Here is a 26,430-nt window from a genome sequence, read left to right on the forward strand (position 1 = left end):
AAACAACTCAAGCATAAGAATTATAACTGTATACTTTTATTGTGGGTGTTTGTCAAAGAATGAATGATCACAAGCTGCACTGCTTTGACTGGCACAAATACTGCTGGTGGTGATGCCCACTAAACATAATCATGTTAATTTGTAACGTTTTTATGACTACAAACTCGAGCAAGTGTCACATCCGCAGCCACATCCGCTTGTTTTGGCATTTGACTGCACACCTTCCCTTTTCCTAGTCACACATTTGCTGCTAACTGTTCATTGCTGCAGTCTCGTTGCACTGCACTTCCCAAATGTCATCTGTCAATCAAACTAAATGTGTGCACTGTGACATTTTCCTTTCTTTGGATTTTCTTTGGAGAAGGTATGAACTTCTCAAGTCGCTGGATTTTTTTGTTTGTCTTTGCCTCCGGCACCGATCAAGGCTTATGTTCATCCAGCCTTTTTTGTGTGTTTGCGTTTCCACTCATGATTTTCCTATTTCGTTGCTGTGAGTAGCTGCAGAGTTGCAAAGTAAACGCCTTTATTCGCTGCTCCTGAATTCCTTCTTGATATGCAGATATTTCCGCTTCCATTGACAAGTCTCCAGGTTTGGAAGGACAGCAGGTTATGGTGAGAGGTAATGATGTGGAAAGCCGTGCTGGAGGAAGTGGCGAGGGCGAGAGGGGGCCGTGACAGCTGTCACGCAGTAACAAACGCCTCCCTCTGTGAATGGACACTCAGAGATGAGGAGTGGTGGGGGTGGGTGAGGAGGATGGGGTGGTGTGTGCGTTGGGGTTGGGGTAGGGGGGCTCGTTCACTGCACAGCTGCCACAGACCTGTCACTCAGGATGTTATCTCGCCCCCTCCTCTGGTCTGGATAATGGGCTTCTGGTCAGTGTGGGCATTAGCCACACATCTCTGCAGTGACTCCTGGACTCCAGCCATTACCTCTCAGTGATGCCCCTCAAAAGCTGTTTAAGTTACCATGAATCATACTTCCTGAAAGAACATCTCAGTCCTTACTAACGAGTGAATCACTTTTAACCGCACAGTGGTCCATTTGTCTTGACTTTAGGTTTATAAGGACAGCTAATAGTAGACTGACTGAATTCAATCAATACAATCAATGCAAGCAGTGGCGCAGTTGCACCCAATTAAATGAAAGTCTTCACAGCAAACCACAGGTCTTTCATCAGCCAGTGGATGGTTCTGCGTAGGTCCAACACTGCCACCCAGTGGTACCACAGGGACAACTGACAGGTTGAATATTTAACTCGATCAGTCGACTTCAAAAGCACATGAGCACACTGTGCACAGCACTAAATATGAGTTTACTGTGATAATTAGCGCGACATTAAAACCAGCTCACAGCACTGGCCTCGCCGTCACAGCACAGTTCTGCTGGGAAATGTTGGGTCTTGGCGTTACTTTGACACGTACCACGCAGTTCAAATACTTTCATAGCACCGCCACAGAAGTGGCACTCTCCAGCTCCCACCAGTGTGTCCCAACACAAAAACCCAAAGGTGTTTGAAATACTTAGATCCCAATCTTCAGAAGCCAATCTGCAAATTACAGGAGAGCAAAAAACCCACTGCCTGCCTGATGCTGTTGATTTGCTTTACTTGGATATCAAACCTGAGACTTTCCTCACCAGATGTGTTATCTGCAGGAATATTTTTCACTTTGAACTAACCCTTTTTTGAGTTTTGCATCCACGTAACAGTCCAGTCTTTAGATTAACAACTATAGTTAACTCACATGGTAAATAGAAGGAGCTGTGTACACTGACTCAAGTCAAATATGTGAATAAGAGCTTTCACAGGGCACTCTGCAGTCATCTAAAACAATAAGTACACCGAATGATTCAGCAGCTTGTGGAGCAACATCAGCAGCAATAACATGAAGCATTAGTTCTCTGAATGACTTTATTAATATTTTACATCATTGTAGAGGAGACTCGGCGCACTCTTCTTTACAGTTTTGCTTCTGTTCAGTGATGTTGGTGGACATTCGTTTATGCACAGCTCTCTACAGGTGCAGCCACTGCAACACTTTCACTCCTTTGAGCTATTCTGCTCTAGATTTGCTGCTGTGCCTGGGATCAGTGTTCTGCTATGTGACCAGTAGAGGTGGGAATCACCATACATCCCACGATACGATATTATCACAATACTTAATGCACGATACGATATTATTGCAATTTTTTAAATATTTTGCGATATTCAGATTCTGTACATAAAGGTAAACTTTATCAATATTCATTTTATCTAATATCAAAGTCTCACACTCAGTCTTTCTCTCATTTTAGTTTTATTGTTGACAAACTGAACGGTTTGTATTACAGTCTAGTCCAACTTAACTGAACGCAACCATCTGGTACAATTATAGCTATTCTGAACTATGCAATTTATGAAAACTATGCAGCCCCTTCAGCAACTGAAGAATTTGAAAGTAAATTAAAACAAAATATAATTTTACATTAAATAAAAAAGTTTTAAACTTAATTAAAATAAAACATGTCTTAAATTAAAATAAGTAAACTGTCATGTTTATTGCTGCCAAAAAAAAGTTAAACACATTTGGACAGTGAAGGAATGTCAGGATTCTTGCTCAGAAAAAGGATCAACATGCTCTGAAGTCAGAGCACAAAAACCTTTTTTGTAACAAAATATCAATTTCTGCTGTCCCTGTATCGATACATTATTAGCAAACAAAATATCACGATACTACACAGTATCGATTTTTTCCCCCACCCCTAGTAACCAGTTACTAAAAGATGCTGTTTTTTTTCTCTCCTTTTAATTCAGTGCTCATTTTAAAGTTGAGTCCTTCAACGTGTGGAGGGGTAACAAAATAGGAGAAAATATAAAAGTAAACACTTGGTGAAACATCACTTTAGTATCATAACACTACAAAGCCAAATTTTGCTTTCACTAAAGGCCTTCAGCATGGTATATATATTAAAAAAAAGCCTTTCACAGCGTCCACTCACAAGTAGCAGCAGACATAAACATGTGTTGAAATCTGCACTGCTCAAGAAATTGAAGGAACATTATTTAATCAGAATTTAGCATTAGGTCAGTTGATCTGGAGCTGCTTTGGTGTTGGTGAAATTATTAACAGGTGCAGAAGAGGGACCACAGTGAGACAAATCCAAAACAGAAATGGTTTCACGGGTGGAGTTTACTCACATTTATCTCTCTCTTCATCTTTTCTGTTTGTTTCTCCAGTTTTGCTTTTGGATAGATTCCTGGACCCTGCAGAGGCTGCACAGCTGGTCCAGCTCCTCCAGGATAGCAAATCAATACGTGGCACTGCCAGAAGGTTTGCTGTGTTTCCAAGCACAGTATGAAGAACATGGAGGAGATTCCAGGAGACAGTTACTGTAGGAGAGCTGGACAGGGCCATGGAAGGTCTTTAACCCATCAGCAGGACTTGTATCTGCTCCTTTGTGCAAGGAGAAACAGTATGAGCCCTGCCAGAACTACAAAATGACCTCCAGCAGGTCACTGGTGTGAATGTTTCTGACCAAACAATCAAAAAGAGACTTCACGAGGATCGCCTGAGGGCTATCCTCACTGCCCAGCACCGTAGAGCCCAGCTGGCATTTGCAATAGAATACCAGCATCAGCAGGTCCATCACCGCTGTGCTGTGCTTTTCACAGATGAGATCAGGTTCACCCTGAGCACGTGCGACAGACGTGAAGGGGTCTGGAGAAGCTGAAGATAATGTTAGAACATCACGGTTCATTGTTGGGTCAGAGAGACACACAGGCCTCTGAAGGTTACAATGAACTAGTCCGCTGGATCATTTGTTCACTTTAAATTCAGCCCTCTCTCAGTTGATCACTTTCATTCCCATCAAATGATGTGGCATCTTTTTATATTTTTAATATTTTGGAGCAAACAACATTTTAAAGAAAGCTGATATACTGTGTAATATTTAAATAAAACAATAGCGAGGTTATTCACAATTCTTTCACACAATATATAATTGAAAAACGTGAAAAAACTGGGACATTTTATTTGACAAGGGCTCAATGATGCTCAAGTTTTTAAAGTAGGTTTATCATTTGTTCCCTGATTTCAGCTGCTCTTGAAGTCCTCCATTTTTGATATTGTTCACATCATAATGTGACAAATATATATGAATAAATGACAGATTAGCACCTGAGGTCGCGCTGTTAAGAATGCTCGAGGGCCTGAAGATCACAGCTGTTAGTTAAATTTTCAGCCTTGTCTCTTGCATACAGAGACGGCTCTGTTTAAAGGTTGGATTACAAATATCATCAGTGTTGGAAGATAATCAGACCTCGCGTGGATTCGTGCTCTTTTCCCCTATATAGGCTGCTTAACAGTGAACGACAGAATCATTTGGAATCGGGGGGAATTCTCCCACACCTTGTAAAGAGCCTTGATCTCTACCGCCATCTGCTGGGAGTAGACAAGAATGCAAGCATCAGCTTTGTTTTAAGGCTGTGTACCTCTTGCCTTACCTTTCCCGATTCTGTGGTAATATAATGGACAGTTTCAGCTCCTCCTCTCAATGCCCAGTTTTGCAATGAGGGGCAGCCCAAAGTACGTTTGCAATTTCCATTTCTGCTGAACAGTTTACATTAGCAACCTTTTCACACAAGCAACTCCCAAAATGTCCTTGGAAAGCAAACACCTGTTGGTCACAGCGTGGAAGTGTGATCTTTTCCAGTTGGGCCGAGGCCACCGGTTGATGTCAATTAAGCCCCGCTCCGCCGGGACATTTACATAAGGCTCTGGAGAGCAGCACAGAGCATGGTTTGTTTCCCGTTTTGGCAGCAGCCGTTTCCTAGGAACACACAGGCCTGTTTTCAGCACCTTCAGGAGCTTTGTGTTTGACAAGCAGCATAAAAAAAAAGGGCCTCATCCCAGCGGTTTATATTTAGTACAGTTGTCTCATTGCAAGTCTGAATCACGGGGTTGTTTGCTTGACATATTGCCAATTTTGGTTTGAATTAGTGCTGGAATGAGTAAGAAAGGTGAACTTGGCCCTGAGAGCAACCCCCTCGGTGTTTTGGATGGGCTGCTGTTGCTAAACGGCAGTTGTTTTAGTGAGGTGAATGGCCCCGAGCCTGTGACGCTGAAGTACTTATGAGTAGACACTATTTAGGGAGGGGAGAAAAGCATGCCTTTAACACAGCGGCTTTGTGACATAAGCCATCATCGCAATTATGATGTTACGAGTAAAATCGAGGCGTGAGATGACACTGTGAAACTTACTAGGTGACATGTTTCGCCCTGTTCAGGAATATCAAAGATCTGGTTTGGCAAGTGCTTCCAGCCTGGCCGGGAGAAGAGAAGAAATTCAGTTTCATGTTTGATCAAGGGTAAAAAGATCACTCGAAAATATTTATTGGTTTCTTCAATAACAAATGGTTTCCGAAGGCTCGTGCAGAGAGATCGCCTGGATATGTCAGAAGGAAAATGATCATTATGTCCATTTTGGCCAAACATACAAAGACAATGCTGTGATTTCATCCTGTGGTGAACATGTTGGTAAACCTTTTATTGCCACATAACTTCAGCTCATTATGCATTTGAGCTCTGTTTTGGTCTCCTCCAGTTCCCAAAGAGAATGTCTGGTTGCTGCTAGCAGTTTTGGGAACTACTGCGAGGTTATTTGGAACTATTTACTTCAAAGACCTTTTTTTTTTTCCAGTTTCCAGCTAATAGATGATGAAATAACTGGTAAGTGGTTGACAATGCAATTCCACTTCTTGTTTTTGTCTCGCTTTCTTGTAATCCCGTTTCACAGCCTTGATGTATCTTAGCACGTGGCGGCACGGCGGTGCTGTGGTTAGCAGTGTTACCTCACAGTTTGAATCCACCATCAGGACGGCAGCCTTTCTGTCTGGAGACTGCCTTGGCTCTCCCTGGGTACTCCAGCTTCTCACTACAGTCCAGAGACATGCAGTTAGTGGGGTTAGATTAACTGGTGTTTCTAATTTGGCTGTAGGGGTAAAATGTTGTTTTTGTGTGTTAGCCCAGCGACAGTCTGGTGACCTGTCAGGTTGTACCCTGCCTCTTTATGATGCTGAACTGGATAAGCAGAATGAAATGGGTGGACTGACATTTCTCTGCTGTATGGAGGACCCCTATATTTTCATTATTTACTTGGGTCTAGATTAGGGATGCAACGATACCAATTTTTTCAAACCGATACGATACAGATACTTGGATCTGAGTACTTGCCGATACAGAGTACAAAAACCGATACTTCTACCACACACACACAAATACAATGAATTGGAAGACAGGTTTTATTTTATTCTCTGCCGATAAAAAATAAAATCTTAATAAAAATGACCACAAAAAAATTTCAACTGAAAAATAAGCACTTCTGTTAAAATATTGCAGAGTCTCCACATTGTAATTTAACAAAATATCACTGAACTATTGGCACTGTCTCGAGCTTTCAGAATAATAAATAAACACTTCTGTTTGGAATAAAATAAATACAAATTAGGTTTGAGAATAAAATAAACTTTTAAATTATTGCAGAGTGTCCATAATGTAAACAAACAAACAAAATAACTTAAGTATTCGGCATTGACGAACAAACTCCTCATCTGCCCGTGGATCATCAGTCCACTGTGCCGTTAAACCAGGAACTGACATCGCGCACACACTGCTTGTCTTTACCTCTTTAGAAAGTTTTGGCACCATTATCTCCCTGATTTTCCACGACCGGCATTGGCTGGTCATCCAGAGCGATAAAATGAGTCAGAGCCTCTGTTATTTTAACTGCCTGTGGATTTTCTCTTGACATTTTTCATCGCTTTTCCAAAACCTGAGTTAAATTTGGCTGTTCCGGTCCACACTGCTGACATTTTGTTTAGCCTAGCTACAGCAGCCTCCAGTTTCTCTTTTTTATCTGGAGCCGCCAGTCTGACTCGCCTAACCCTGTGCCTGTTTAGCGGGGATGTCCCCCTAGTGGCCAATCTAAAAAACTACAACAAAAATGACAAGCCACCCTCCGATTAATGAAATAAGTTAGTATCGGTTCATGGTATCGGTTAACTTTTACGAGTATGAGTACACACACATTTTACAGTATCGGCCCTGATACCCGATACCAGTATCGGTATCGGTGCATCCCTAGTCTAGACCAATCACAGTAAGGCTACATCACCTTGAGTTCCTTCAAGGTGATCACCTTGAAGGAACTCAAGGTGATCACCTTGAGTTCCTTCAAGGTGATCACCTTGAGTTCCTTCCTCTAAGTGTGGAGTCCTTGTTCTAACTCTCTGCAGTTAGTGTACACTTTGATAATCAAAACTTTGCCACTGATGCAGATGAAATGCAGATGTCATGAGTACAAAGAGAGAAATAAAACAGGAAGCAAAACCAAAACAACAGAATGAAGGACACAAAAACGTCCTGCAGAGTGGAGACTACACTATGTTCATTGATTGCTACAAGCAGCACCTTTCAAATAGCACAAATAATTTTAACCTCTGCTAATATGAAATATTATGTTTCGATTTTAAAGCTCTAAACACTTTATATCTCAGGACTCTTTTTAATCTGCTTTTCTGCCCTGAAGTAGCGACAAACCTTCTAATACAGCTGCATCTTTTCAGAATATATTTATCTAGTTTGAAGCTACATATTTAGAATCCAGAGCAATGTGCCAGAGCAGGGAGACGTATATCAATCAGTCCCGCTTTAAACTAAAAATGATTTAGGCCATCTTTCAGGCCTCTTTCAGAAAATAACTGACCTTTGTCCCAGCAGTATAACATGCTCCAAATTAATTGCTTAGGGAAGATAAATTGGTATGGGGCGATATTATAATGCACCCGCTGGGAGCTCCAAAATAGGCTTCCTCGCTGTGGGATCCACTCTGGCCAAGAGGAGGTGGAGAAATATGCCAGGGCACAGTCCAGGCAGGATATAAAAAAAACCAGAAGAAAAATAAATTGAAAAAGCTAATTTTATGTACTGACCCGACTCAAATAATGTGAGACGGTTACTTGAAGCCACCCCCAGCTAGCTTTTCTGCCCTGTATGTTCTTATGTTCAGAACGTGGCCGTGTTTTCCCCACATTTCAGTCTATTCACTTACTCACACTTGGCTTTATAAGTGAGGATGTACAGGATGAAATGAGGGGACACAAATAAAACAAATGATATAAGCTTTCAGATGCTCCCTTATTCACAAGGGGTCACACAGATAGCTCTGCATGTTTGATTTGGCAGATTCTCACGCCAGATGACCTTTCTGACACAACTGGGAGGAAGATCCAAGAATCTGCTTAATATCATGTTTTCTATTTTAATTATATGTACTTTCCCCAGTAAACACTCACTGGCCATTTCATTAGGTATACCTATTCAACTTCTTGTTATTGCAAATCTCCAATCAGCCCATTACAAAGCAAATCAAGTCATGTAGAGATGGTCAAGAGAAGCTGCTGAAGTTCAAACAAGTATCAGAATGCTGATTTAAGTGACTTTGAGCGTGCCATGTTTGTTGGTAACAGATGGGCTGGTGTGAGTATTTCGGGAACTGCTGATCTGGTGGGATTTTCCCACACAAACATCTCTAGAGTTTGCAGAGGATAATCAAAAAATATCCCACGAGCAGCAGTTTTCTGGGTGAAAATAACAACAATAACTCAAATAAGCAGCCAAACCATGCGGAAGAGCATCTCATAATGCACAACATGTCCAGCCTTTAAGCACATGGCCTACAGCAGCAGAAGACCACATACTGCTCCTGTCAGCTAAGAACAGGAAACTCAGGCTACAACTCGCACAGACACATCAAAATTGGACATGAAAAGATTGAAAAGTGGTTGCCTGGTTTGATGAGTCTTGATGATGTCAGGGATATTTTCTTGGCCCACCTTTGGCCCCTTTCTACCAACTAGGCATCACTTAAACACCACAGCCTACCTGCATATTACCGTTGACCATGTCTATCTCTATATGACCACACTGTACTCATCTTTCTATACCTGCTTCCAGCAAGTTAATGCACCATATCTCAAAACTTAGGTTATCCCAAACTGGTCTCTTGAACCTGACAATGAGTTCACGGCTCCACAGTCACCAGATTTCTGCTAAAGCAATCAAATAAAGCTCCTGTGGGAGTTGGACATCATGGATGTGTGCTGTCACATTATGCTATCACATCAATATGGAGCCAAATCTTAAGGAATGTTTCCAACACATTATTGAATCTACATCACAAAGATTTAAGGCAGTTGTAAAGTCAAAAGCAGGTCCAATCCAGTACTAGCAACCTAATACTTACGCACCTAATGAATTAGTACATATTGGGATAGGGTGCAAAGCTGTATGGAACAAAAACATGATGACACAATACAATTAAATGCTAAACTTTCTTTTCTACATAATAACTGTCAAAGAGTTAAATGATAGAATCCATCAGAAGGGTCTTTTGTCCCCTTGGGTAACTTTTTTTCATTATGCATGTAACTGAATCCATTGTGCATTTTACAAATATCAATTATTCCAATTTTAAAGCTGCTTTGATCAGTGTTTTTACATTGTTGCTGTATTTTTCCCCTCTCTCTGTGCCCTTAACCCTCTCAGACTCAAATTAAGTTTTTTGTTGCTAATGCACAACCAAGTCCTGCAGTGGTACTTCTGAGTAAAAAAAAACCTCATAAAATATATATGTGGGGTAATCAGGTTGTTAGTTTTTAACTGTTGCAAATCGGCAACGTCTGCCTGGAGAGGGTTAATACTTATTTTCTGCAGCACGCAGCTATTTACACTGAAACGTCTGACAAACTCACTCTACTTTACCTACCCAGCACCACACAGCAGCCTGACAAAGTTAGGTAGTGAATGCAATACATTAAAACGTCATTTATTTATTTTGCTTCAGTCACAGATTACACCAAAGAGGAGTCAGTGTAGTCTTGTTGCTCTCTGATTTAAACTCTTATTGATCTGGATACAAGAGGCAAAGCAAAAAAGATCCTATATATCCTGTCTGTGGTTAAATTATTTGTTATTTAAGTACAGCTTACACACTGTTTACTATCCTACAATAACAGTTAATCAGTTGCCGTTTGACCCTGATGTTAAACTGGAACTCTTTTGGCTTGCCAAGTGGCCAAACCAGGTGAGATGAACTGGAAAGGTTGGAATTCATAGTTTGTTTTGTCTATGATGAAACACAATAAAAAATACACAGAACATATACTTACGTCTGCCCATTAAAGCAGAGAATTTCCAGATGAGGAAGGAATGTGGATTCTAGGAATTTCACAACCATGTTTTGTTTAGTACATCAAAAAGGTAGTACGCACAGTATGAAGTATATTTTTATGTTGAGTTTCAGTGTGTTTTCAATAGAAGAAGTTCAGGTAATAGAGTTACATTTTTAGTTTTGATTTTTTTTTTCAGTTCCTTGTTGAAGAGCTGAGCGTAAAAGTGAAGTTCTTGATTTCCCGGTAGTGTTCAAAAGTCTCAGGCAACCACTAATTCTTGGTTTTACTTGTGTAACAGAGTCATAAACCGTGTTGGGAAGGTTACTTTTAAAATGTATTCCATTACAGAATACAGAATACATGCCCCAAAATGTATTCTGTAACGTATTCCGTTACGTTACTCAATGAGAGTAATGTATTCTGAATACTTTGGATTACTTAATATATTATCATGCTGTTTACAACTACATGAATGTACAATTGCTGTGATTTATTACTGTTACTGAAGGTCCGCGGCTCCGAACCGTAGTAAAGGGACCTCTGGGAAATACGGTGGGTTCTGTGTCGGGCTCGTAGCCGAAAACTAGCTTTACTTTGTTGTCTGGGACAACTTTGCTAGCAAGAGACAGAGAGAGGCGTTGAAAGGCTGCTCCAACGGAACTTATTGTTTTTGGAGGAAAACACGAACACGGTGTACAGTCGAGTCTTAATAGCTTACTTACAACTGGGCTCGCCAGGCACTCTTCTTGGCTGCAGTGGTTATTATTATATTTACATGCTTCCAGCTCCCGTTTTTGCTCGATGACAGCTCGTACTTTTCCTTTTTCTCCCTCCCTCGCTCACAGACACATAACGGGTATGGCAGTCCATTCTCCCTGCAGCACGGACTACACTGCCCATGATGCTACATTCTTTAGAGCTATGCCTGTAGCATTCTGCCTATTAGCTTAGCACAACAACAACAAAAAGGCCTCTCTCACCCAGGAAACACGCAGAGAGAGAGTGTCACCCTGTAACCATGGCAACCGTAACGGTGCCACCTGGAACAACAGAACGTAGCTGTCAAACAAAACCCAAACAGTCCTGACCCGCCACAATATGAAACAGGGAAGTACCGCCGTGTAATCCATTTATTTCAACAAAGTAACTGTATTCTAAATACCACCTTTTTAAACGGTAACTGTAACGGAATACAGTTACTCATATTTTGTATTTTAAATACGTAACGGCGGTACATGTATTCCGTTACTCCCCAACACTGGTCATAAATCACATTGTTATAATTACACAAAATGTGTTCTAAACCCCCAAACTGTTCCTTTTATACCTGACTTTTAGGACCTCCAAGCCTGTAGTTATGTTCATTATCAGTTAGAGCCCCTCCTCATTCTTTTCTTCTTCTTCTTTGGTGCAATCCTATAAATACAGTGTACCCCTTTTGCCTCTCCCCTTTTCTACAATTCCCCTGTGGGAGAGGTGGGTGTCATTTCTCTCCAACACTTTAAAACATACATATAATGCATATTTAGCCACCTGGATGTTTCTGATTGCGATTTTAGTTCAATTATTGTCATTATTAAGCCTGTTTTTGTTAGATGTTATAAGTGTGTAGTATGTGTGTATCATAAATGTGTTTTAGGCGCCATAAATGCTAGCATGAATATATACTATATACTAGCTTGGAAGTTGTGGTGGGTTGAGCTAACCCTCTTCCCCACTGTTTGTATTTGGTCGTAGGAGCTGGAGTGGGCAAATTATTTACTTGGAGGTCTTTCTTTCTTTTACCTTTGTTATCAGACACAACGCAGAATCACACCGGTGACACTTGGAAAATGGAAAAATATGTGCAAAAACATTAATTAGACATAAATGTGCAGACCTACATATAAATAGAGTAAATAAGGCAAAAACAATTTTTCAGCTTCAGCCCGCATCTGCTATTTGGTCACTAATATTCTTCAACATAACCTGAACTCTCTTAGATACACGTTCTTGTTCATATTTTTAATCTTTAGGAATAGTTCTACAGGCTTCTTGAAGGACTTTTAAAGTTTTTCTTTGGATTTTGGTTTCCTTTTTTTCTATTCTCTGTCAAGATGATGCCACACTGCTTCAGTAATGTTGAGGTCTGGGCTCTGGGGAGGCCAGACCATGACTGATAGCATTCTATTGTGTGTGTTTTTATGCATTTCTGATGAGGCTTCAATAAACTGATCAATTGCATTAAAATAAATAAATTGGGTGGTTATTACATTTACAAGAGTCTAACTTAATTAAATTAATTAAATCACCTACAATCTGCATGAAATTCAACAACTCAATTTATTGTTATTGAGATGACGTGATAAAATGCCATAAGAGTGGTTAGTTGCCTGGACACGTGAAATTCACAAGATCACACAAGATTTCAAACCACAGGAAAATCAGCTCGGTGGTGCGGTGGTTAGCTCTGTTACCTCACAGCAAGAAGGGCCTGAGCATCAGGTAGTATGAATAGTATGCATAGTAGGCCCCGGCCTGATGGTGCATCATTTCTGTGGTGAGTTTGCATGTTCTCCCTGTGTTTGAGTGGGTTCTCTCCTTGTACTCCAGCTTTCTTCTGTTTCTTCAGTTTGGATTCAGAAGACAGACATTATCTCTACTTTTAAGATTTGGCTTAAAACTTTCCTTTTTGCTAAAGCATATAGTTAGTTCTGGACCAGGTGACCCTGAATCCTCCCTTAGTTATGCTGCAATAGACGTAGGCTGCCAAGTTTTTCCTTTCCAGTCACCTTTCTCACTCAGTATGTGTTAATATACCTCTCTGCATTGAATTATATCTGTTATTAATCTCTGTCTCTCTTCCACAGCAGGTCTTTATCCTGTCTTCCTTCTCTCACCCCAACCAGTCGCAGCAGATGGCTGCCGCTCCCTGAGCCTGGTTCTGCTGCTTCCTGTTAAAAAGGAGTTTTTCCTTCCCACTGTCGCCAAAGTGCTTGCTCATAGAGGGTCATATGATTGTTGGGTTTTTCTCTGTATCTATTATTGTAGGATCTACTGTACAATATAAAGCGCCTTGAGGCGACTGCTGTTGTGATTTAGGCATGCAGATAGTGGGGTTAGGTCAGACTTTAGAATTGTAGGTGTACCCTGCCTCTCAGCCCATGACATCCCCCCATAACTCTGATAAAGATAGGAGATGGAGTGACAACCATGTGAAAGTTGTTATAAATTAAACATTTATGTTAGACTTAACTCTTTATATGAACTTCAAATAATCATGGAAAAGATTTCCACATTAACAAATGGTTTTCTATCAGCATTTTTGTTGGACTAATGTAATTTGCACGGGTTGGATCACCTCAGTTAAATTAACTAGTAAATAAGTTGAATCATCATTAATTCATTAATTAAGTTGGTCCAACTCCAAGTACATTAAGTATCAGGTGCATCCCGTGGGTCCTATGTGGTTGCTGGATTTCTTCCTATTAGTTAAGGATTTCTTAAGGCATAAGGATTCCGCACAGTACTTCACGTTCATATCCTCATCTATGGCCACAAGTTCTGGACAGGGACCAAAAGTATGTAAGCAGCAGAAATGAGCTTCCTCTGGGCTCTTCTGTAGAAACGGGGTGAAGAGTTTGGTCCTTCTGAAGGCAATCAGAGTAGAACGACTACTTCTCCGCATCAGAAAGAGCCAGCTGAGGTGGTTCAAGCATCTGGACACCTTAGAGGAGGCCAAGGACAGAGTCAAAAAAATATGTGAGAAGCTGATGAGAAAACAAACTTCCCTGTAAAGCAGATGAAGGGATATTAATTTTTGCAAACTCTCCCCAATAAATGTCATTACTCCCAATGTACTTACAATTATTGAGTACAATCAAACATTTGGTGACAGATATTCTTAAAAGTTGGCAGCAGTGTGTTCAGTGTTTTGTTTTTTAATTTTTCACTCATTTGAGTTTTTCAAATACTTTTGCATAAAGCTTAGAGGCTTAGTTATAACATGTAAATGAACTTTATCCCCAGTCAATACAAATTATGGTTCGGTAAATGAAACATATAACAGGCTTGCTCAAACAACCTGAGAGCACTGTAGTCAGATGTTTTATGCAAATCATATGGAAATATATCAGAGAGACATAAACTGTCCCAGGAATGAGTCAGAGATAACGCCACATACACACTCAATCTCTGCGTCCCTCTGTTTCTGGCACAAACCCCCCCCCCACCACCACCACCAAATGAAATAGCTTTCTCATGCTAAATTCCCATAGTCACAAAGCAGACTCTCTTGGGATACATAGATACAGTGTGCATGACTGCTTTCAAAGTCCAACTGGAGATAAAACGTCATGTCGATTGAGTGTTAATCCATTATTACAAGGCCAAATCCCTGCTCCTTTAGAGACATGTAAAAAAAGACTGATTATTTCCAGGTTTGCCTATTTTTAGATAAGTGAATTGAAGCCGCGGAGAGCTCAGGGTCAAAGTGCGCATACTTGCTTGCAGTCTGGAATTCCAACATAATTTTTTCCATTACCCAGAGCGCAGAAGGAGGGGCTTTTGGCCGGCACGTAGAACTTCTTTATCAGCAACGGGCAAAACACACGCACACAAATTTTTATTAACCCCTCCTTACATTCTCCCCTGTGGGATACCCAGCCTGGAGCTAACGTGGTGTAGTATTTACTGACCCTCATGGAACACATTACCTGTGCTGTTATCTTTGTGCACACAGATCCCCACACATGTTTGTTCTGTTATTTTTATGCCCATTTCTACTCGTTGACTAGCTGTGAGAAAACTGCTGCAAACTTTAGCAGAAATAGTCCGATAGAGCATGATGACAACTGGCTCTTTCACCTGGGATTTCATGTATTACCAGAAATACTTTTGAAGTCTTCTGAAAGATGCTCCATGGCTTACTGGTTAACATATTCCCCTTACATGTGAAAGATCCCTGATTAAATACAGGGAGGAGATGTAAACCCAGACTTAAGGAGACACAAGCTAGCGTAACCAAGCGCCAGTCCCAGGCCCACACGAATGGGAAGGTTGCAGTGGGAAGGCCATCTGGTGTGAAATGTAATGATCCCTTGGGAAACAAGAGAGCAGCTGAAAGTAGCGTCACTTTTTTCACAACATAATGTAGTCCCTTACAACCCACTAAAGAAAGAAATTTAAGTGTTGTGGCTACAGTGAGTCTACCATAAAAACATTTATTGGTAGAAATGGAGCCTCTGGTGCTACAAGTCTGACTCTGCAAATGTTTGAGATTTCCCTCAGCCTTTACATCTCTCCGAGTCCTGGGAACAAAATGAGCCTGCTCTTTGCATGTGCAGTGTGTTAGCAACAGCAGATGCTGGTTTGTGACCTGAGTACAGTTTGTATTTTGTTTACTCTTGTCCTTTCATGCATTTAAAATGAAAGTGACATTCATATTTCCACACTTCGGAAGTTAGAAATGAGGAGGGTAGCAACACTTACCAGCTTTTGAGGGCTTTGGGTTTTTTTTTTTGCTACTCTTGAATTGAATAATAAAACTGAATCCTTAGTGTTATGGAATTATGGGGAAAAAAGCCTTTCAACTATAAACAGTATAAAGCATGGACGTACTTACTGTTATGTCAACCACTGGTCACCATCTTAGTTTTAAAAAACTGGATGTGCCAAACAGGGCTAGGTCTGACTGTGAAACCCGCTCACTCACTGGCTAACGATCACAAATCGTTACCGATGATCATACCGTGGATAATTCTCGTTTAACAAGGAGGATTATACGTGGCTGATACTACAAACTGAGCAGGAAAGTGTTCATTGAGGTCAAGTTAGGAAGCTATTTTCCCATATATCTCTGTGGAGGTTCCTCACATGATGCCACATGCACACTCCTCGCCTCACCAGGGAAAAATATGTAACTCCCGAAGGGTTGGCAAATGGTTGCTGGAGATTTCGTGGTGTGGCTGGGTGAAATCAATCGCAAAGATGGTGCATCAAAAACCTCCATGTGTTTGCGTTGTTCATTAGCAGACTGCTGTGGTTGCTGCAACTACTCGTTAACCATTATACCAAAACATGAAAAAGTGCAAGTCAACATCTTTGATGCTACTATGGGCAACTTTGGCAATCTCTTAGCAATCAAAGCAATCATAAGGATGTTTCTGCCAACCTGTTGGGAAATACACATTTTCCCCTCACAGTCAGTGGTTTCCAAATGTAATTTGCTAGTTCCACAAAAATCAAAAAGCTTCTTATGGTATTGACCTAATTTGTCATATCATAATAAACCTGCTTAGCTCTGCTTGTAGGAAGATTTTCACTTAATTTTCTTGTTCTACATCTTTCTACCTTGGTTTGTCTGCTTTTTTCTTTTTCTTCTACCTATTAAGGGAGCCACTAACTTTTTTTTAAAAAGCTTTGTGTTCTTTAAGGCTTCCCCTGATAAAAAAACAAAAAAAACAAAAAAAAAACCAAACTACTAACTTTCAGTCAACCAAGCCCAGCATTACATCTTCTAAACACATACTGGAGAAAAAATGTGAACTTTATGATAAACATTAGCCAGTCAGACTGTGAATGTTCCAGCAGCCGACATAGTTTAAATGCCCAAAATGCTACTTAGCTGTCTGCAGTAGTGTGGTTACATTTTTGTGCAAAAGTTCGGATTGTTTTCAAGGGTGCTCTGAGCCATTTTTAATTAAAGCACAAACACACACACACACACACTTCAGAATACGCACACACACAATAACACTGTAACTAATTTCTTCCTTTTGAATGTTATCATTATCCTTCTGTATGTCTGAATGACTGATTATGGTTATTTTGTGGCATATCATGTTCACGAATACAGAACATGGCGAGACTCCATAAAAATAAACATACAATCATGCAAGTAAATGACAACAGGGGATTCGCAAAAGCATACACGACAGACACACACACACATACACACACACACACGCACTCTCCCATGCCAAACACAGCTGTGAGCTCTCTCGGTTTGGCAATAACCTCTCTCCTCTCTTTTTAAGACCATTAGTGATCCGTGACCACGGTCCCCCTTCCCAAACACACAGCCACACTAGCTTGATGCTGTTAACCTAATAACTTACGAGCCATCCTTTCGTCATTTGAGGATTGCCCTTGTGTCATCTCTGCACAGCTAGATGCTCAGTAATTGCACTCAGATGCAACATAGCATTGTATGTGAATTTTTCGCTTACTCTGTGAGGTTAGATCTTACTCTACTACTTCTTAGAGAACAGGAGCTCATTGAGCTGTTATCCAGCATGTCATGTGCCTGCTCTAAGCTGTTGACCTCAAACTACCTTTGAGTAGGGTGGGCTATTTATGGTCCTGGGCTCCCTCAAACCCATCAGGGGAGATCACATCATGCTGCGTGAAAAGAAAGCGTGTAATTAATACATGATGATCTGTGAGTGATGCAAAGGAGTCTGCTTTCTGTGTTTCTGCCAGATGTTTCAGAAGCTAAAAGGTGACAGAAAGAATTTCTTTGTCTCCAATTTTGGATGATGAATTGAGCTGCCAGCCTGGTGCGTGCAAACACGCGTGCACGACCCTGTCATCTATACTAATTTTGTTTGACTTTTGCTTACTTGAATTGGGGGGTGCTTTTCAACCCAAAGTAGCAGTCATAAGTGACTTTTCAGGAGAGCTAATGCTGTATGAATGCCAATATGTGGTCAACAAACAGGTTTTTTGTGATTCCAGGGAGGAAAAAAGAAAACTAATATAAACTGTTCTCATTCACAAAAATCTGTTACATGTGGGTTTGGCTGTGTGTCTAGGACCCCTTGGCAAAATCCAGTGATACACACTGAACTGGTCAGCAGTCTGTTAATGTGAAATTTTCCAAACTCTTTCTGCCAAAACCCAAATAGGAAATCTTTAGATCAAAGAGTGAGTATCCGCATTTGGCAAGGGTTGCCTCTGTTTATGGAAAGATCACACACGTCATGGAAAGAGTAATTATAGTTTCAATTGTGTAGCACAACATGTAAGAACATGACAGGTTAGAAAAAATGTTGCTGCCTGACTGTGGCTGTTGTTGTATGTTTAATTACAGTCAAGCAAACTACAAATAACAGTTATTTAGATTGTTTACTTAAAATCATTCACTTGAATGGTCTTGATTTCAGCTTTGAGACCAGCTTTCAGTCATTTACTATACAAGAAACCATGCTCCATATGCTCAGCTTAGAGACCTATGATCAAAGATAATCATCATCATCATTGTTATCTCCTTCTTCTTTTAGCTGCTCTCTTTAGGTACAGGTATACACATACCTGTACAGATATAGGTATTTAAACTCATCCGCCTGCACTACTTCTACTCTTTCCAACTTCACCTTTCTACCTGTCCCCTTCTCATTCATATACATGTGTTGCTGCTTCTAATGATTTTCATTAGTCTTCTCTCCACTGTATACCTCCACCTGCTCCATGCTCTCACTACAGATCACTATGTCATCTGCAAACATCATAGCCGAGAGACTCCTGCCAGACCTCATCTGTCAACCAGCACATCGCCACTGCTAAGGTTGAAGACAACCACAAATGTTGATATTAGCAATGAATAACTATAGCATTATTTTAGCATAATTTTTGGAGTGACTATATTTAAATGAGATGGTGGAGTGATTAGTTATCAAATTAGCATAGATAATCTGATTAAAAATGCTCCAAAGGACATCACAGCACAAACATGGTCAAGAGGGCGGGTTCAGTAACTTGGTTTAATTTGCGTTTTTGCCCTCTAGTGGCCAAAAATCTCTCAAAGTTACTTTAAACTTATTTATACCTATGAGTATATTATTGCCACCCAACAGTTAAAATTTTAATTCTGTTAGATTGCCAGGTTGTGTGTTCTTGTTGTCCAACTCTTAGTTTATTAGGCATCGCAAACTCTTTTTAGAGAGTAAACTGCCAGCAGCTGTTTCAAACAGCCTCATGAACCTGTGCAACTCTAGCCTGTGAAGCTGTGATGAACTAAGTAGGCTATATGTTTGCAAATGTGCCAATAAAGGTTTTTTTTTTAATGATATTATGATACAGAAACTAAACAAATAACTCTGCAGATTAGAAGTAGCAATGAAAACTCCAACAATATACTGCATGTTAATGGCTCTGTTAGTTACATGTTAGTTACACCTGGTTCATAGTTTGTGAGTAGCCTGACATGCCTGAACCTTCCTCATCCTCTCTGCCAAAAAGGAAATGCATGCCTAGTTCAGGATGACTGGAGTCAAATGTTACATCACCAGTCAGGGAGTTGTATGGTTGGGCATGTCTCTGCAACATGTTGCACTTCATGGGAAACCAATTTTCTTTTTTTTAAATTAACAAAATATGGCTATTTCCATTGTAAATATTTCCATTGTAATAGGTTTTGTTAATTTTGTTTCCCATGAACTGCAACAAGTTGCAGAGAAAGAGTGATGTAACATCTGACTGCAATCATCCTGAACTAGGCATAAATTTCCTTTTGACAGAGATGTAAGGAACAACAATGGTTTTAAAAAAAGAAACAAAACAAAAAGGGAGTTTTTTTTAAATTGCAGTAAATTATACAAAAAGCATATCAGGTCAAAGTCAGAAAGACAAACACTCGCTCAGAGATAGACCAGTTTAGTCCGATAATGGGTGCAGTGACGTTAGAAGGCAGAGCGGTAGTGTTTTCTGTGCGCTGGCCCTTTAAAACGCGCCGTGTTTTCATTGGTAAGGTGACGTCAGAGCACTGAAGGACTCCAGCCTATCCTCTCTAAACAGTGAAGGCAATGGTCCTGGCAAAGCGTCCTGCCTTAGGAGGGAGACTTTTACACTGCACAAAAGCCAGGGAAACACTCGGCGCTGGAATGAACCAGAGCCCTCCAGCACTCGCCGTGGATTAAAACCGAAACTTTTACGATGGCTCTGAACGTGAAAAAGTAGCGCGAGAAGCAGCACGCTAAACCGCCACCGCCGCCACCACCACCAACGGACCTTCTACTGCAAAGCAACTCCTAGTAGATGTACGGCCACTGCTGAAAAATATGCTCCAGCCAAGCAGCCTCAACCCGGGCTCCAGTCGCAAATTCGCAGTGTTTTAACCAGTTTCGTGAGACATTCACGGGCCTCTTCTTCACGTTGTTGTTGTTGTTGTTTTTTTTAAAGGTTCTTACCTTTAAAGTCCGCTATACAAGTCCACAACCCACCTGAGAGAGAGAGAAATAAGAGAGAGAATTATGGCAGGGAAGCTGACAGCAGCGCAAGGCACTGGAATACTGCTGGTGACAGCCAACGTTGGATCCCTGTTCGAGGATGTGAGTTTCCCCATTGATAAACACAGTCTGTCAGTGCTGTCTCTTCACACCAATGCTTAGTTCTAGCTTCGTTATTTCTCCCGCCACACGGTCAACTCCGTGTCTTTTATCATGCTAAATAATATCAAAGCTGGTCACGACTCGTGTATGTGTCAAGTCGCGTGCGGTAGCTTAAACAGCTACTGTACCGTTATACCGGCGGGCCCTCTGACAACCTTAAAAACACACCGTACACCCGTCTGTCTTTAAGGGTTACGTGTTCAACATATGCAGTGACCCACTTTTTCTCTCATGTTTCTTGCCTGCTGTGTATGCACGGCGGCGGGAAGATAACCCGCAGCTTGTTATTACTGTAGTATTGCCACTGACTGTAACTTGAGCTAATCAGGGATGCAGTAGCTGTTTACTATTTGAAGACTCACCCTCTAGGCTGATGTGAAGCAGTCTGTGTGCATCACAGTCAGTAAAAAACAAACATGCATTCTGTCTGTATCAGAACTGTATTTTTTATTATTATTTTTTAATTAATGTGATACAGAGTGTATGAAATAGTCGTTATTCAGCTTTAAAAGAAACAAGTGCAGCAGCAACTGATGTTTCGCTCCTTTTCTCCATTCATGTCAAATGTGTCCTGCAGCCAGTGTTATGAATAACAGAGATGTTACGAGCGCCGGCAGCATTCAGATATCCACTCTTGACAGTGCCACATGCATATGTCAAGACAGCAGAGACGTCTTATGTCTAAAATAGGTGTGTCAGGCCTTATTAGGCGTGCCAGTTGAAGTTGTTGAATGACATCTGTTTTGTCATTATTATGTAATTATCTTTCACTTGGTCTACGAAAGTAGTCTGGTGCCTGCTGGCTCCAAGTTGAGGGGCAAACACTTTCAGTGTTGTGTCAGCATTGAGTACCCCCTCTTCTTCACTCTTGTGAAGTGCCGATCCACAACATAAGGAAAGAGTTATCTCTCTGACTGGAGTAAGCCTATAAATAGCCTGCCACCACTCACAAGCACCAAGCTTTGGGTGTCCTGTGCTATTTTTCTGGCTTTTTTCCTTACTAAACTCCTCTGAATTGAAATGTAATATCCATGTTTCCTGCTTTGAGTGGGTGTGCAGGTCATGCATAAGGCAATCTATAGTCTCTGATGTGTTGGCATCCTTATGATGAATATGTGGGCTAAATGAAGTCTTTGTTGACTGCTTTTAATACCATTTCCACTTTTAGTCTGTTTTAAATCGCGTGCTAGGAAATGCAGCCTGACACTAATTCGCCAAGATGCAATATAAATTGTGTCAGGCCTTCAGAATATGCATGTATAGTACGATATCATCTAACTGAGTCTTGTCTTGAAATGGCAGATATTCATTTTCGACCTTTCACTGCAACTGTAATGTTGCAAACATTACAAATATAAACCCATCACTAACAGATGTAACATGCAGTTGTGGTGTGATTTTAGCACGGAGAGCTAATCTGCAAGTATTGGTTGATATGCTGATTGTTTTTCTTTTCTTTTGGTAGACTAAAATTATAGGTGAAAGGCTTAAAAATAAGAACCAGATGACCGTGGATAGTTGACAAGATTTGATCAGTAAGGTGAGCTGATGGCAGCTGTTAGATCACGTCCTATTATGCCTGTGGGGAACCATATGAAAGGAAGCCTATGTCGCATTATTTTATTAGTCTTTCTGTCTAGTGCACAGTGGAGATGATCAAGGCAAAAACCCATACATGTGTAGTTACTATTATCATCATTATTGTTATTATTACTGTTATATTGTTATTATTGCCGTTAAGACAAATGTTGACCCTAGAAACCTCAATGTTTTATGTTCTTGTATATAAAGACAAACAAACCTAAAAATTTATGTTCTGTTATCGATTCAGATCAGTTTGTTCCTAAGGCCCAATCACATGTGATGGTTCAAAAGGGCTTGACGGGTGCATATATATAGACATACACATATTTTTTAAAAAAGGAGAGAAATCATGTCCTGAACTAGAAAAATTGTTTCTGACACTTACAGGCACGTGAGAATGTGCTGATAATTAGCTGAACATCAGCTTAGGTTGCAATTGGCCTCGCTGGTTACCATTGCCTGAAATGCCAATAGTAATGTATTTACTCATGGCGCTTTTATCTGTTGAGTCACATCAGTTTGCGCGAGCTAGAAGACTTTATTTTGTCTTAAAAAAGGAAAAAAGTGGGGCTAAATAACAGAAACACAAAAAACAGTATAAAGCAGGACCTGCTATAAGCCTCATTTTTATTGTAAACAAACCGGTGTTGCTGTAATGCTGCTAACATTATGTTATATGGTCATCAGTCATTTTCAGACATCAACTTTTGGACAGTGCAGTCTTTCTCACATGTAGCATCACAGAAGGAAACGGTCCACTTCAGCCATGCTCGCAGTAGTGGAAATGCTCTGTGTGGTTTAGGCGAGGAAGTTGCCCGAGTAGGGGTGCAGGATGCAGTGCAATAGCCCGCTCGCTAGCGGTGAATGCTGTACTATTTGCTGTACCTGTATTATTCGCATATTGGTACAATGTGACTTCACAATTTTTACTTGGGGAGCCGGCAGGCTGAATATCTACTAAGATTCACTCTGACTGCAGGTAATATTTCAGTCCTTGCGTGCACCTCTGTGCTGTCTGCAGTGCATGTGTGAAAACGTCTCGAAACACCTGCCTACAGCCGCAGTCCCATTGCCAAGACTTCAAATGAATTTGAATCATTTTGATCTTGACATTTTACATCGAACAGGAACTTAAAAGTGTTTGGCTTTTTTTCAAAGCATCTAACAGTATTCATTTGGGTCTCGCGCTCGCAGTTTAAACCCATGCGATTAAAACCAGTGTTTTCTTGGTCAGCCTCGGTGTGTAATTAAGCTGATGCGATAACTGTAGTTATCAGTTATTGTTTGATAAGCATTACAGAATCGTCCTCGAGCTCAAGCCATTCGCTGTCGGCCTTGTGAACCATGCTCAGTGAATCCAATTATGGGAGCAAACAGTGGTTTGTCCTGTGTTTAAAACGACCATCAAGGTTTACCCTTCATCTGTCTTTTGTTTTCTCACATGCTCGCTTTTGTGGCTCTAAGGAAGCATCCCTCCCCCCGTGGTCTGTTTGCCCTTTGACTTTTGTTGTGAATTGACCCCAGCACCACATACAACAGGACTCTGAAGTCTTTCTTCTTCTTATTTATGTCCATTCAGTCCTGTGCTGATCCCTGTCCCGTGTCTGTTTCAGTCAGGTATTTTTTTCATTAGCATCGTAAAGCAGTAAAGTAAAGTGCATTATTGAGGTTTCTGTCACTGCAGCTCAAATGCTGGCTTCCTGTGTAACAAATTTTCTTAATTTATCTCAACCATATATTGATACATGTTGAACTTGAGCATATTAAACTACTACCAGAAAAGGAAGCTATCATTACCGTATACGGGACCTGTTCTCTCCGGGCTAGGTTTTTATAAACTCTTCCCTTCCTGAAGCCACAGTGTAAAAACACAGTAGGTGTCCCATGGGTCCTGCTGGATTCCTGAGCCACCTTGTTTTGCATAATTAAGCACAGATGGAGATTAATGATCCCACTGAAGTGTAAGCTTGGTGAAGACAGGATAAAGAGGGAAAATAAATGAACTAATTGGTAATTAGTTTTCTAATTCAGGTGGAACAAGTCAAACTGTAGAAGATGTTGTAGCTGCACTAGTTTGGACCAATTCACACTTTATGCTTTTCTCTTTGCACCTTAGAAATAGGTGCCATTGTGTCTGAAAGGGTTGATGATTGGTTAGAATTAGTTAAGTGCCAGAGCTGAGCTCAATTATCACTGGGTAATCATGTTCAGAATACCCTGGAGTGTTTGGTCTCAGTCTGTTAAAGGGGGACACTGTGCTGGCCAGACTTTGTTGTCATCAAATTATCCTGCTGTGACCGCTCACAGCCCTGGTTTTTAATTTAAGAGGGCAGACGTTTACTCCTTGTTGGGTAAAAGAAAGAATAACAGCAGCAAACTATTTCCAGAACATAACTCATAACATGATCGATCCCAAACTTTGCCATTTTAACCCCTTATGACATTAAAAAAAATTAAACATATTGTGTGTAGGGGAAGTCTAAGGAATAAAATACATGCACTTATTTTGCAGGGAAAAATTTGGGATTAAATGGGTTAAGCACTGAATTTTTTTCCCTTTATTTTTGGCCATTTGATAAACCAAAATAAATGCTACGCTTGGGTAAGTAAGCCTGTAGACAGTATAATACATGGTTTGAGCTTCTATTTCAGTAGTTCTGCCCAAATATGCACAAAAATGCAGTTGTTGAGCAATTTTCACAACCACAATATAGGCGCAAACAGCTTTAACTTTGAAGACAATCTATATGAATTTCCGGTTTGCGTCACACTTTTAAAAATTTAATCTACTTCTGGGCTAACATTATAAATTACAGGCGGCTGTGGAGGTCTCTAGGAGGCTATTGGAGCAGCAACTTCTTTGCACCCAATTTTATCCGGCAACAGCCAGAAACCTCCAGGAACCACTGGCAACCATTTGGGGAGGTTGGGGTGGTCGTATCATTTCCCATTTGACGGACAACTCAAGATGTTTCAAGATGGAGGATTGTCCGCAGTACAAAACTGCACACTCAATGGCATCACTAGTCGTTAGCCAATGAGCATGCAGTTTCACGGTCAAGCCTGCCTCTCAATAAAGAGTAGTTAAGTTTGTCTTTCCTAAAAAGAAATAACAGCAGCAGTCCACTTTTATCAGTGTTTTAGTGAAAAAAATCTAATATTATGTCCTAATATAATATTTGGACATTAGCTGAACAGGACTGTCTTTCTGTAATCTTTGTTGCTGTGGGTGTTTCAATTTGACCTACAGCTCAACACGGAGCCCGATCGCCTCCTGTGTAGACACTGACTGGGGCTCCGAGGCTGCGGCTCAGCTAACGCGCTCCTCCTGCCACGCCTTCTGTGTTGACATGGTGTGTAATCGTGCTGCTTAAAAAAAGTGAGAGAATGAAAAGGTTTCCTTTACGCTTCGGAGGAAACAATGTAGGTGTGACTTGAGTGTCCTTATCCAGTATTTAATCTCTGGTTTAAACCGAAAGTAATAGTAACTGATAGATCATATCATGGCTTCTGAAGATTTTTCCTTGGAGAGCTCCCTGTGATTACGCTAAATGATTAAAATCTGACAAACAGATGCCAATTTTTCAGCTACCTTACATGTAGGGCAGAGTTGTTACTGTACTTTACTACTATAACTATTGGCTCATTTTACTGTAGTTTTCATTCAGTTGAAATCCGCTCTGTTTTTGATGACATATACATCTTTTGTTTACTCAGCCAATATAACCATATGGTGAAGCAATAAATTACTATGAATGTCCCCTTTTGTGGATTCTGTCTTCCAACTTCTTTTTCATCTCGTCTCTTGTTTCTCTCTGTATCTGTCCTGTCCACTGACAGACAGCTCATTAGCTCAGGCTTTCACAGCTTGGATCCCACTGAGCTGGCATATTTACACCACTAAAAATGGAACAGAGCAGGAAGAAAAAGCACCTGCCTCAAACCAGGAGGCTAGCTGCCAGTATTTTCAGTAACTATTACATTAAATGTCTGGTGTGGTGAGGAAGTATTTTTTGTTGTTACCCCACGCAACCTCTGCGTGTCATTAGAGGTGAGAAGCAAAGTGGTTAAAAATGCATTTTTCCTTCTGAACAAGCGATGATTTTGCTCCAGCCCGCATAGACCCTGGAAGCTAAATATAGCTGCCAGTCACATGGCAGATGCTAGTGAATTCCCAAACTGAATAATGTAGTTGTGCGTTCATGGTGTGTATTTATAGTGTTGGCAATAGTAGTGCGAATGTGTGATCCCAGACGTGATGTAGTGTTGAT

At 40.7% G+C, this 26,430-nt stretch overlaps 1 protein-coding gene across 3 annotated transcripts in view; it reads left to right on the forward strand.

The window, feature by feature from the left end:
- The first annotated feature begins 19,955 nt into the window (after nucleotides 1–19,955).
- Nucleotides 19,956–26,430, forward strand: part of inpp5a (inositol polyphosphate-5-phosphatase A) — a 146,299-nt gene continuing 139,824 nt past the window's right edge. The window contains exons 1-2 of one of the 3 annotated variants that reach the window (XM_085181882.1): nucleotides 19,956–20,224; nucleotides 20,367–20,515. In XM_085181882.1, coding sequence (XP_085038008.1) covers nucleotides 20,438–20,515 — 78 coding nt within the window. In that variant the 5' untranslated portion in view covers nucleotides 19,956–20,224; nucleotides 20,367–20,437. Of the gene's footprint in view, nucleotides 20,516–26,430 lie in introns of all 3 variants that reach the window. The other 2 variants (XM_085181881.1, XM_085181884.1) reach the window with 2 other exon arrangements.

Source organism: Neolamprologus multifasciatus, chromosome 13 (assembly GCF_963576455.1).
Source record: "Neolamprologus multifasciatus chromosome 13, fNeoMul1.2, whole genome shotgun sequence".
NCBI classification, from domain to species: domain Eukaryota; kingdom Metazoa; phylum Chordata; class Actinopteri; order Cichliformes; family Cichlidae; genus Neolamprologus; species Neolamprologus multifasciatus.